This window comes from Talpa occidentalis, unplaced genomic scaffold, assembly GCF_014898055.3.
Source record: "Talpa occidentalis isolate TD23 unplaced genomic scaffold, MPIMG_talOcc4v2.1 talOcc4.5, whole genome shotgun sequence".
In the NCBI taxonomy this organism is placed as follows: Eukaryota; Metazoa; Chordata; class Mammalia; order Eulipotyphla; family Talpidae; genus Talpa; species Talpa occidentalis.
The window spans coordinates 40885382-40899660 of record NW_023604861.1 but is presented as its reverse complement, the minus strand read 5'-3'; the positions used below and the strand labels follow the sequence as shown (position 1 = coordinate 40899660).

Sequence of the window (14279 nt, the reverse complement as noted above, 5' to 3'; positions counted from 1 at the left end):
CAGCTGTTATTTTTAACTCCACAGTGTAGTGTACGCTTTGAACCTGTAATTTAAAAGTAAGTATACTGTCTTTGCTTCTTCTTTTCTTTTTAAGTAAGTGTTTTTCATCTGGATGCTTCTCCATCTCTAGCATGTTAATATTGAGTTCTCTAAATGATAGTCCCCTCTTTCAATATCCCAAACTTATAGAAGGTAAGGTTTACTTATTTAATGATTTTGGCTCACACTTGTAAAATAAGTGTTTTATGTAGAGTTTGAGCAACCACAAAATACTATGATATCAATCATTTGGTAGCATTTTAAGTGCCCATTAACTAATGCAAAATTATAGTTGAATACCAATGGCACTAGATGTAACATCCACATGAATACCAAATGAATTCTTTATTATCACTGTTATTATGGTGAATACTGAATGACTTCACAATAATGGGACACTTAAAATGCTAGTGCAATTTATTGTTAAAAAGGCCATTTTTTATTTTGTTCACAAATGCCTCCAAAGGTGGTTGGCGACTGATGCAGTTCTGTTCCTCTGTTCAAGATTCTAAGTAAGGAGGAGGTGGGGGTTTTCTTTAATTTTTCAGGGGCCATTAAAACAAGGTCTACTTATCTACCTGATGCTCTCCCAGACACTGAATCCAGATTGAATCAAGGTTGACTCTCAGGAGGAAAAGAGTTCCCCTCATTTATGATGAAACATACAAATGGAAGGTTATGAAAACACAAATTGGAATCCATAAACATTTATTCCAATTTGGGGGTGATCAATCATGAATTGTTTATTTTCTTTCCTTCCCCAAAAAAACCAAACATGAATAAAAAAAAATGTTGAAAGACAGGCAAGTGGCATGATGCTGAATAAATCTGGGCATAAAAAGGCCACCATATGTGTCCACCAACATTGTTTGTTGATTGACTTCACACTTCCTGCCATGTTTGATCCCCTTCCCTTCGCCCTGCTTCCTGGTGCTGGAACGTCCTCCCCATTCCAGAGAGGCTGGGAAGGCTTCCAGAGTTCGGTTAGGATCATATCCATAAGGCGTGATCTTGAGTTTTATTCCAAGGAAGTCTGTTTGCTCTGCTCTGTGCTAGGAGGTAGAAACAGGAGCTGTCCTGCAAAGCACTCCTTTTAGTCCTATGTGCTTCCCCGCCACCACTCCCCCCAGCTCTTTTGATATACATTAGGAAATAGAATTCTCAGCTACCTTTGATTTTCTCTCCTACATGTTCTTAATTGATTAAATACCAGTTGGTAATTTAACATTGTAGATGATTTCTCAGTTGCTTGTAAGCTTGATAATTGGCTTAATTTTTTCTGCATCCCCATGTACTGCATCTGTTAATTATCTGCAACACCTTACAGATTTATTAGAGTATACTAGTGATTTACTGCTGAACCGCAGGCACCCTGTGGAAACACCCTTAGCTTTTTTTATTTTCCTTCCATTTTCCTTTTGCCACCCTTCCCCACAAGAACAGCTACTGTATGACAGTTTGTCATTAATTGAAAGGACTAAACAACAGGTCCTTTCAGCTTCATTTATTCTTTCCACCTGATTTTTCCTTGTTTCAAGTGCTTTCAGTCCACCTCTGTGGGAATAGCATTCTTTGTTAGTAGAAAAATTAGCTGTCCACAACCTGAAAAAGCATCCCTACTCATCATGCACGACTTTCGCCTCCCAAACGCTATAGTGTTATTTAAGGTGAAGTCAACTTCTCTTTCTACTTAGTGGCCTGGTCAAGTGCTGGGCCCAGTGGCCTCTTAGGACTTCCCCCAATAGTGTCCTTGTCCCAGGGAACTTGCCTCTCTGCCTCCATGTTTTCCTATTGTCTGTACTAGTGATCCCCAGGCCTCAGAGTTGACCACACATATAATGCTGGTAATAAATAATGACCTTTCCATAATGCCTCAGTTAAAATCTGTGAGCTGAAGAGAGAAGAGAATTGAGCGAAGGCATCACACAGAGTAAGATATGTACCTATCATATCAAATAGGCTCTGGACCTGTGTTTAAAGTCACACCACTATATTATGTGTTGTCATGTAATTTAATTATTATTCATAGGTTTATTTTTTATAAAGTGACATTATCTTAGCTATTTGACTTTTATTTAGAAACTTTTGTTTAAATGAGGAAAGCAAAAGAATAATGCAGCCCATCCTCTGTTTTAAGATTTTTGTTTTAAAGACAATACATGCAAGAGAACAGAATGGTGAAGGATTCCTAAGTATATAATACACAGCTTGCTACAAAATAAATATTTTTTAACATAAATGATTATAGTGTTCTGATTTTTAGGCTCAGTAGTAAAGCATTTATTGTGTAATTGTTCACTTTTTATGCATTTTCATATACATTCTTGCATTCAAACTGCCTTGTTTTACTACTGTTCCCTCTTTATATGTGAGTACACAAAGCCTCAAAGAAAGTAAATGGATTGACTGCAGTCATTCCACCAGTGAGTGGAAAAAATAAGTTATGATCCTGAAACCCAGAAGTGATGCTAAAACAACCATCAAAATGAAAACAACCCAAAATGATAGCATGAAACATCAAAAGAGTTTTAATTTTGTCCTTCAACATTTCTTTGAATGCTCTGTGTGTGTGTGTACGTGCGTGTGTGCAGGCATATACACACATGCAGGGGCCCTATTTTGCATGAATAGTAATGGCCAATGGTGTCAACTTAGCCATCAAGCATCTAGCCTGATGCTAAATATGTATTAACTCATTTTATCCTTAAAACTGTTATTACCACACTACTCCTGTGAATGAATGGAAGCTAAGACAGACACACAGTGGGTGTAACCAAAGCTACCAGTGGGTCAGTGGTGGAGCAGGCCTTTTATGTTTCTAACCCCATGCGGTGAGTGAGTGCCTTCTATGTGCCAGGCATGGTGGTAGGCAATCTTATAATCCACACAGCATCCCTGCTAGGTGGATGCTTACATCCCCCCTCCCTTTTTTTCTTTCAACAAATGAGGAAATTGAGACTCAAGAGAAAGGAAATCATTTGTGAAGAGCCCTTGAATAGTCAGCAGCGAGCAGGGGTTTAACTCAAATCTGACACCAAATCTCTCTCCTCTTCCCCTCTTACACCCCCCGCCCCCACAGCTTCATCCTAAATTAGGTGAGGCAATGTTTGGGAGGTAAAAGCTGCAGATTGTAGATGTCCACGTGCCAGTCATAATACACCAGAGACCATTGGAAAGAGGTGTGTTGACAGGTGTCCGTGACTCTGACGTGGGGCATCCTCTACTTTCAGGAGCTCAGGAATGCTCAGAGCGAGCAGCTGATGGGCATCCGGCGCGAAGAAGAAATGGAAATGTCAGACGATGAGAACTGTGACAGCCCTACTAAAAAAATGAGAGTTGATGAATCAGGTAATGCTGATAACTGCCGCATACCCACGAGGTCTCATAATCATCTTCTAAGCCCTAGACGGACATACATATTGGGAAATGGCCATATAACTCATTTTTATTTGAGTTATACTTAAACTTTCATCTTTGAGTGACTCTGCCTTTTATTAATAGAACTTTAAACTCCTTCTTAGGAACATAGTGATTTAAAATGCACCAGTTGTTTCTCCATATGTAGGTCTGGGCCCATTATACTTTTTTTTTTTCCCAGGGATATTTGTCTGTTCCCATAAAAATCCGTTTCCAGAGTATGGCAGCCATGACTGATGCTGAAATACAGAAAAAAATTGGTTTCAGTCAGGGTGCTTACACAGAAATTGTTTCATGTGTAGCGAAGTCTTCTGGCTTCTGAGCCAATGTGCTAGAGGTTTAGAAATTTTTCCAATAAACTTTTGTCCACCTAACTTGTAAGCAAAGGGGTGGCCCCATTTGGTACCTAGAAAAGGAGCATCTCTTCCATGAGTTGTGAGAAAGAGAGAAGTTTGAAGAGAACCTTACTCTGCTTAATCTGTTTTAAAGTCTTTTCTGGAATTATATGTAAATCTCTCAGTATTGTAAAAGTAGGCAAGGGGAATGCACACCCAAACCTAGGACACACCAAGAGAGACAAACTCCTCCAAGGGGCAAGCATTCTAGAGGGGCTGGGAAGAACCATACTTGCCAAGAATGAAATTTAAAGGAAAAGTGTTAATCTGATCTTCTCCTCATATGTACCAGGGAATAAAACACACACCTTTTTAACAGACTCTGGTGATCAGGAACAGCAGTCCTTCGCTAGTTTGTTTGTAGAAGCCAAAATCAAGATCTTCCAGCTTGCAAGGTGGTGATAATGCTGAGTTTTCTCAGACTATAGAAGATAATGCCAATGGCATCCCCGATGAGGGCAGAAGAAGGCTCATGCCTCCAGACATCTACAGACTGGGGTTTCACTTGGCCTATGATTTTAAATACATAATTTGTTCCTATAAACCGTGTCAATAAAAGTAATAAATCAATGAAAAAAAAAAAAAAAAAACAGTGGGTCTTGAAAGTGTGATCCCTAATGCAGCTACATCAGTATCACCTAGGAACTTACTAGAACTTTAAATTCCCAGGCCCTGCTCAGGACCTACTGAATCAAACTACCTGGGGGGGAAGTGGAGTTGAGGATGTGAGATCAAGCAATCTGTGTTTTAATCCCACCAGGGTATTCAAGTGCATGCTGAAAATTGAGAACCACTGCCTCAGAAAATGTCCCCTTTGTGCTCAAATTCCATTCTTTTAAGTCTTTTAGAAGCTTAGCATAGAAATAGGTACCTTATCATTAATTTTGAAGCCATACATCCTTTGTCTGAAAAATAAATGAATCTAGCTAGCAGTGATGTGTCAACATATGTCTCTTATTAGACTGATACCAGATTCCTCAGGAGTGCTTTATTATCAAAACAAAGGAGTGATTTTTAGTTTGGCCACTTATAAAGTAAATGAGATCGTCTGGTAAATCAAATTATTTCCTAAAAAAAAGCTTTTATCATTTGAAGCTTCTGGATGAGGGGCAAGTTTCCATGAAACATGGATCCTTGACATCCTTGTAAGGTAGGTGTAGAAGAAAAGAATGGAGTTGATCAGAAATGCTGATTTGAACCTGTGGCTTCTATTGGAGGTGGGAGGTGACATTTTTCAACAACTTGCCAATTTCCCAAGTAAGAAATGTGTGTAACTAATAGCATGCTTGCAAGAGGATGAGAATAATAAAGACTCAGAACAAAAGACTCACAGAGGAGAGGTTTAATAGCAGGCCAGAAAGCATATACCTGCAGCCTCAGCCCCGATCTTTGCTGCGGGAGAATCCACAGCAATTCCCAGGACCGCTCTTCAAGGCCGGCTCCGAAAGTCTGACTGAAGAGCCCTCTTCCTGACCTCTCTGGGTTTTTTCCCCCGCCAGGCATCTGATAAAGAGCCTGAAAGGTCAAACCTGAACTTTTAGAAACTTTCTCCAGGCTTTGTACCTGGTTAGCAAAATGAATAAACAGACAACCCAGGGTGTGTTCTCTACCAGATGCTGAGGGAAGATGAAAGAACTGTGGTTCAAATGCCAGATCCCGAGGAGTTCAAAGGCTTCATGCTTTTCAAGATGAGATGGACCAGAGAATATGGTGTGTGGTTTATGAGGAAAACATAGGACTGATTAGTGGAGGAGGGAAGGCATTTAACCCTTTCTATTCTGTGGGGCCCTAAAGACCCAGCCACACAGCAGGCAGCTGTTCTTCAGTCTCGCTTATATGGGGACACAGCCTGACAGCAAGAATTCTCCTCTGGTCTTTTGACCAAGCCTCAGGCGGATCCCTGTGAACAAACTGCTGCTTAAAGCTGGGATTGAGGCCTCGCAGCCTGAGGGAAACATGCCCTTCAGGCATCTCGTTGGGTGACACATCACTCATTTTTAGTTACAAGTTTGCATCTGTCACTCACCGAGGAGCAGGCCTATCAAAATATAGCACTACAATTCACCAACAGGGTAATTGTCAAGCCCTGAAGTAGAAGTGAAATTCTCTGTCATTTAAAGAATCCTGGCCCCTTTAGTTCCTGCTTGAATAGTGGGATTTTGCCTCCCATGTCCTGAGCAGTAGCTGAACCAGGAATTCTAGGTGATTTCAGGGGAGACCAGCCCCGGAGGAGACCCCTGCCTGTGCCAGGACAATGTCTAGGTGGCACTTCCCAAAGCCAGCTCCCGTTCAGACCCATCCATGTCTCTGCTCTCCACCTCCCCCAGAAGCAGAAGCTGCATTTTATTTCTGAGGGGACGATGGAGAGAATTGGCTTTGTTTAGTTTCTAGAAAAAGACACAATTTACTACGTGACAACTCATATGATACCTTATGTTACTTTTTTTCTTTTTAATCAAAGTTTTGCAACATATCTTTGTTTTTTTCTGGTCATAAAGGACTTTTCATTGTACTTTTGGCTCTCCACCACATAGAGTAATTTACCATTGGGTCTTGCACTCAAGTTCCCCGAGACTGCCATGACTACAACACAACCACAGGCGACTGTTCATTTTCCTCATCCGTTGAATCTTAAAGGAGAAAAGGGGTTTGTTGGAGCAAAACCTAGATGTTGATAACAATGAAAATGAGTTTTGTTACCAAATTTGATAATTAAGGCAGTTACCTAAGCATTAGTTCAAGATTGGCATCCTACTCCAAAGCCTGTGAATACAATTTTTGACAAAAATCTAAATTTATTGTGTATAGTCGTCCTCCTACTGTAATCAAGCCAGACTTTTAATAGCCAGATCTATTCCTCCTTCTCCCCCTCTCTCCTTGTCTCCTTTTCTTACCCCCTCTCTTCTCTCTTCTACTCCCTCACCTTCCCCACACACACACCTCCTACCAGGTTGGCAATGGGGATGGGGCTGGAATGCATAAGGAAGAAAAGGCAAAATAAAAGAGGACATCTCTGCTAGATTTTGAGTTCTCTCATGGACAAACCTGATAAGTTGTAGTATCATGAGCATTAACATGAGTTCATGTAGCTAAAACGCTTGTGCCTTTCCTTTACAGTTTGAGCACATCATAAATTATCAGTAAATATTGACTCTTTGTTAACATTATCTTAGACTTCCTCCAGCACTCAGCCCTGGTGCTTTCACCAAACAAGTTCTCAGTGAAGGTTTGTGGACTTCAATTGTAGATTACCCTTCTTCTGTGTCTTTGAGTTTGATGCCCTTGTCCCATAAGTACGTAGGAAGAGAGAAGAGAGTAATCCTAAGAACATTTACATTATTTACATTGAAATGGCAGGTGTGAGGAAGCACATTCAAACATGGACAATTCATCTTCTCTGCAATGTTCAGGACTTTAGACATACAAAATTCAATGCCAGCTACAGAATAGGTTATGGCCCAGAATTCAAATTCGGCCTCATTCTAATCTAACAAAAAACATTTGATAAGAACCTTCTCGTGGTTGAGGCACTGTAGACGCAGAGAAATGGAGAGGGTTAGACTCAGTCTACCCTGCCCTCCAGGGTGTGGGAGGCTTTCTGAAGAGGAAACAGTAAACATTTTAAGTTGATAAAAGTGCAATGTCTAATAGTACATTTATCCTAAAGCCATTAATTTCAGTTGAGTATAAACCAAAATGAACATCCAGTGTATGCACCTCATTCAGTATTTGGTGAGTGTACGTTGTACACTGAGGGCAAATTTTAGAAGAGTGAAGCTAAAAACATCCTTTGCTTAATAGAAAACCCTTAAACCATTCCATAATGCACACACAAATGCTCTTGGATTTTAATTACACGTCATTTAAACTCTGAGTTCTTTTAGGAGCAAACACTCTTTTAATTAGTGTTTTCTGGGTTATCAATTTTCCATGGAAACTTACCACAACATAGGTACATTTTAAAAATTTCAATAAGAAGTCAAACAAGGATTTTCCAAGTCTTTTAGCCAACCAAGTCAAATAAAGGATTCATAATTAATTCCATTGGAATTAATGAATACTTTTATATGTCACTGAAAGCTTTATGTTAAAAAAAAATGAATAATAAAGTTCTTTCTGGCTAAGCCCCTTGTCCTTTTAAACACCAGGAATGACTTCATATTTCTGATTTAGTTTTATTGCCTGCATAGAGTGCTTTCAAAAGTCATAAAGGATATCCAACAAGGAGGTTACAACCTGGCATTCCTGAGACAAGGTTCCCTCTTTCCCCTGAATTCCTTGGTTACAGAGAAAGGGATGACATGGTGCCGAGAGGATCCTGCAGGAAGAGGCCAACCAAAGATGGCCATAGCACTCACAGCTGGTGGCAACTTCCTTTTAGGGAACTTTGCATGTGGGGTAAGCAACCTTGTTCTGGATTGCTCAGCACTCAGCAGAGGGACAGGAGCATTCAGGCATGGAAGATGAGAAGGGTTGGTCTGAGGCCACATGTGAGGGCTGAGCTCCCACACCAGCAGATCCCGCCAGGTGCATCAGAGGAGAGAGGAAGCATAGACTGGACGAAGCAGCTGTGTGCAGACTTCTGTTCTCACGCATCATGACAAACTGAAGGAGAAATAGAGCAGCAATGCACCTTCATCAGCAACCACAAATTATAGACAAGCATTTTATTTTCAACCTCAAGAAAATATCTTCTGGGAACCCAAGTGCCCAACAAGGAGATGTGATTAATTAAAACTAATACGGCTTAAAGATGATAAAATAAATCTCCCTGAGGTGGGCTGAGTAGCCTGCTTCATTCCTAAACTCTTGATCCAGAACTCCATTTATAAGAAGCTAAGGTTTTTCCCCACATACCCCCCCCCTTTTTTTTTTTTTTGGTCAAAGGAATTCAGACAAATGCTTATTTGGCTAGGTTTTTCAGTTCTCTAATTTTGTGTACAGTCACAGTTTCCTTTTCATAATAGATATGTTTCTGAAAAGTTATGTCTGGAAAGTGTAGAAATCATTTCTTTTTATAAATTGCTTTACCTTTTAAATGCAGGAGACAGATGCTGTAGTCCAGGATTCCTTTGTAATGGAAACACTCCTTCTGGCCAACCAGACTGTGTTTATCTGTTTTGTGAATTCACATTTGGAGCCTGAACTATCTTTAAGCTTAGAATCCTCAGAATCTTATTTTTAAGTCAGTTCTGACAATGCCGTGTTCTGACATCTCTTTCATACATGCATATTCCGTCGTCCTGTGTTTGATATAAAACGATTTCTGCTGCTGAATTTGCATTGTGTCTAAGACCACAGATTTCCCCCAATACACTAACCACTCAATTCTGCAGCGCTTCCATAAAACTCAGGGGAGCCCTAGTTGAGGCATGCCAACAGTTGACACTTGATGGGTCGATACCAGCTTGTTCCTGGGCAGGTTCTCTGAAGGGTTTCCTGTGTGACAGCCCAGCACCTGCTCCCAGCTGCCTTTGCATGCTGGGCTTCGGCTTTGTTAAGCCCAGGGTTCTTGTCTAGTGATGTGAGGTCCTGCAGCCTGGCAGAGGGCTTGAGCCGATGGGCAGTTGGCAAGCAGAGGAGAAAAGTGAGGTGGTTAACCACACTCAGAGAGAGAAGCTGTCAGATGCCTTGGACTAGGAAGAGAGTAGACAAAAGGCCAGGGAGCAGCCAAGGTCATAGCTTGACTGCCTGCCCTCAGCCCCTAGGCTCTGACATTTCTCAACTGCCAGGGATACCATGATCTAGATTACAGTGTATTATGTTTTCTGGACATTTTATTCTCATAAGGTTTGATGCAGGATCATTACATGGGGAAGTAGATTTCACCCTGTTTTCTTAGCAGGCTTTAAGGACACTGAGGGAATATTTATGTAATAAGATGCAAAGTTGCTATGGAAAATACTATAGCAACCCAACATCTTCTCAGAGCCAGGCAGCCACTTGTAACAGCAATCTAAATTTACATTTATTTTAGTGTCATTTTATCGACACTCTTAGTATCTCGTTCTGACAGGATGTTAAAATATGTTTTCAGCTTGCATTTGAGCAAAATTAACACAGTGTTGTTGGAATTTAAGTGTGGTTTGCACAACTTCTGGAAAAAATCAGAATATTTTTGAGGGAGTTTAGATGACAGAATCTGAATAAGTTTGTGAGGTTTTTTTTTTTTTCCTTCTCCTAAACACAGGAAAGAGTCCATTAATAGTATTTGTTCCTCCTTTTTCCTTGCAGTTTATAAGAAACATGTCAGAATTTCTGATTATGAAAGAGTTTTTTTCTTTTCAACACTGATGTCATTTGCCAGGTGCCTCTCTGTGATTATAGTTGATGCTTCTAGAAAATGCTTTCAATAGCTCAATACATTGTCCCCCAGGCACATGTAACATGTTAACAGTAAAGTAATAAATACCCAGTTATATATAAAAATAATACCTGGTTATTTTGAGAAATCTAATGGGTTAAGAATAATAAAGAAGAAAACAAAACTTCCATAGTTAGTAATACTGCAAAAGATTATTTGGTTCCCCCTTTCTTGTTTCCTTCTGTACTGCTTAACTATATAAGCACCTTTCTATGTATTTTTAAAAAGGTCAGAAACAATAAGTCTACATGATTTTGTTTTCAGACAGGCCTTCTTGCATAACTACTGAACACTTTTTTAAAAGTTTCTTTTTTACATGTGTTAATGAAATAGAAAATATGGGCAAATAAATGTATATCCTTTCTGAATCGTGGGCTCTTCTCCATGAACCTTCGGGAGTTAAAGCTATACTTTGAGGAGTCAGAGTGGATACTTGAGGTTATTTAAATGCAGACAACTGGACCAATGCCCACCTCACCCCCCAGCATTATTTAAGACCCTTAGATGTGAGCGTGGCAGAGAAACTATAGTTATGTAGCCAGCTGAGAGTGTAAAGATAGTATCTATTGATTTTCTTCTATACCTTTCCATCTAAAATCTTAAAGTGTGACTGTAACACTGTTGAAATAGGACATTGGCCAAAAGAATCAATATCAAACCTATTAAAACATATGCTGCTACCAACTTCTTAGCACTGTGATGCATTGTTTATGAGCATCCGTGTTCTAATTCTCCTATGCTTTTATACAACATTGCTCATCAAAACACAGTTGGTGACATAAAGGTATTATACCTTGACTCCTCACACTGTTGTTCATAAGCTTCATTAACCGCAGTCCTGAAGATGCTGGGTCCACTGTAGCAATACAGAGGGACCTTGTAGAATTCCAGTTAGTCATATCCAGGAATTCTATATATTCCATACCCTGGCTTCTAGGTATATATAGAAGACCCAAAATTGAAATTCAAGTCAATTGAAATTTAAGTATTCATGTCGTAAGCTTTCCTGTATGTAACTGGCTTAGAGGTGCTTCCCTCTCATTTGGGTGGCTACCTTTGATACCTGCAAGTTGCCAAGTGCTCGGCAACTCCTCTCCCAGTTGTGAGACATAATGAATGAATGAAGCCTTCTGGGAAGTAGGTAGAGGAGGAAACTTTTACTTTAGACTCCCCATCACTAGCAGAGACATAGGGAGACACATTTCTGGAGCAGAACTTGCAAGACGGAGTCTACTAATTGTGGTGCTTCCAGCAGGGTGTTGCAGGTTCTTTAAAGAACATGCTAGAACTTGCTGTGTCCCAGAGGCTCTTGCTCTCCATGAGGGCTTTTGCCCTTGGAGCAATTACCTAAATTTGCAGTGATCAGAATTACTTTAGAAACACACAAATATCTAACACCAGGGTATCCTTTATCCATAGGCAGCCTTGAAGAAAATCACATTTCAGGAGACTATATAAAGACATGAGAGAAGGTTCTCAAAATATTGCTGAGTGATAAAAGTAGTTTGAAATCAATATATAGATCATTTCTATGTGTTGTACTCACTATTTACGTATTAGGGGAGACCTATCCTGATACAGGTCAAAATATTCAGAGTGACTGATTATTTCTAGATGGCATGATGACAGGTGATTTTTATTTTTTTGTTTGTCAAAAAATCCTACAATAGGTACATGTACAATCTTAATGTACATGTATAATCTTATTAAACTACAATGAATGCTACTTGAAAAAATGCTTAGAATCGTTGAATTGGTTGGTTAGGGAATACCATCTGGCCATTTCCAGTCATTCAAGAAAGTCAAAAGTAGTAACAAGTAATACCTGGTATCAGATTCTGGAAGTTTTTTGCCTTCTTTTACTTCAAATTAGGGAATTTCCACATTTCCTTTACCACAATATGCTTATGACACAGACCACACCAGCTTAGTTTCCTGTTCTAAGGACTAATCCTATTTGTGTAACTATTAAATGAAGGATCCAAGAAATCAGTTCTAATCCAGGAAGATGTGTTATGTTCTTACCTACAGGGAGACCTGCAGTGATGTGTCTCTTTAGATGCAGAAGAAACCCTTAGAAATGATCTTGTACAAACTCCCCTTTGTTCCTAAATAGGAATGATCAGTGCCATATTCAGAAGTTAATGTTATTTGCGAAAGATAGCAAGTTAAAAGTCTAGAACTCAGTACCAGTTTCCCTTTTTCCTAATGGCCTTTCTCTGAAACCAGGGGACATTGTGGGGGAAAAGCTGCAGGATACCCCTCCAACACCTTAAGTAGCATCGTAAGAGTAACCAAGTATAATCAATCAAGGATTTTGCCTGCCAGGTGCATGGCCCACAATACCATTAGAGGCAAAGGTAGACTGGAGACATTTACTACCTTCAAAAGTAAATCCAGACAAAGCTGATTAGTGATTTTGCTTAGTCTTCTCATTAATTTCTAAAAGAGAAAGAAGTTGACTTCAACATAGGCAGTGCATGTAGCAAACTGTCTTTAAGCCCATTCCAACAGAAAAGCCAGCTTTTAAAGATATTCAGGAAATTGGCCCAATTTCCTTTCCAGTTGAGTGATTTTTTTTTTCTTCCCTGCAAAGCAATCTGGTGTATGGCTTTATGCAAGAAGAAGAAGAAATGCTTTTCCCAGGGGAAGTGCACTGGGAAAAAGCCAGGCCAGGTCATGATTTTCTTTGATAAATCACATACAGTCACCATCCATATTCTCCATTCCCTAACTCTCCAAAAAGGGAAAAAGAAAAATTATGAGATCTCTCAAAACACAGACACAAGGCTGACGGTTGTTCTGGAATGATCTGAGCTATAATATCAGCCCTTCAACTTCCCACATCATCCCATGTTCCCTCTGCATCTTTTGGGCCTGGGAAGGATAACAGTTATTGACTCCATCTAATCTCACGACTTATGGAAATGCCTCTCCCCTTTTCCCTGTTCCCGAGGCATTTCTTTATGAGATGCACCTCTCAATAACTCTTAAAAATAAAAGCCTGAGGCAGAGCATCCACAGGAAGATGAGATGCACAAACTCAGGGAAATTGTGATGTGGAAGGGCTCTTAAGAAGTAGTATGTCCTTTCCCTCACCCCATCAGGTTCTAAATTAATGAGGAAAGAATGTGATTTTGTATACCCAACCAAACAGATGGATAGGAAATAAAAAGTAGGAAGACTGAATTCCTAATCTGTTGAGGAATATTCTTTTTCAGCTTAGACCAAAAACCAAACAAACAAAAGTATTACCTACTCATCTACTTAATCTTCATAGAACTGACCATGTTTTTCAGAAGAGGACCTTGAGGTCTAATGGAGGTTTTATAATTTGCCACAAGTCTCATAGCTGGTATGTGGCTTCCAAGCCCTCTCTTGCTCTTTCTCTCCCCACTCCCGCATCCCTGAGCTTAACCCTCTCCCTCCCTCCTGTGTATAGTCCATATCAACACTGACATGACTCTGAAGTTGGAATGTGGGATTCAAAGCACTTTAGCAGGGGCTCCCCTCAGGAGGACTGCTCCTCAGAATCACCGGCTGGTCCCCAGGCCTCCATAGGTGCCAACTCCCATCTGCTTTACCATGGAATCCCGCTTCCATAATCATGTAGCAAAGACTGTCGTCCATTAGTCTTTTTATTTTAAAGATTTATTTTATTTATACAAGAACTGGGGTACAGGCCAGAGGCACGTGAAGGTGAGAGGATTCACCAGAGACAGAGTGGGGGAACAGAACAGGCAGATGGACCGAAAACACTGCTGAGGGGAGCAGCGGGTGAGACAGCAGAGGTCTGCCGCACCATGTGGGCATCTCCCTGGCCGACCAGGAATCAAACCCACACTGCACAGGCTGCGGACAGCTTCACAGCGCTGTGCTCAACCCGCTGCGCCACCTGGGAGGCCCATCAGTTACTCTTTATTGCAGGAAGAATTCATGTTCTTTCAGGTCATTGAAAGATGCGGGACGTCTGCCTCGTGAAGCATAGAGCTCAAAGGAAGCAAATCAAAGAAATAAAAAAGGAAACATTCAGAACATTTCTCTTTAGAACTAGATTGAAATTA

The 14279-nt window shown here is 40.3% G+C and overlaps 1 protein-coding gene across 17 annotated transcripts in view; it reads left to right on the top strand.

Moving 5' to 3' along the window:
• ENOX1 (ecto-NOX disulfide-thiol exchanger 1) overlaps positions 1-14279 on the top strand; it is a 522650-nt gene that overhangs the window by 425707 nt on the left and 82664 nt on the right. For all 17 annotated transcript variants that reach the window (XM_054701771.1, XM_054701766.1, XM_054701762.1 and 14 more), the window contains one exon: positions 3270-3387. In XM_054701771.1, the coding sequence (XP_054557746.1) occupies positions 3270-3387 (118 nt within the window). The remainder of the gene's footprint in view (positions 1-3269; positions 3388-14279) is intronic.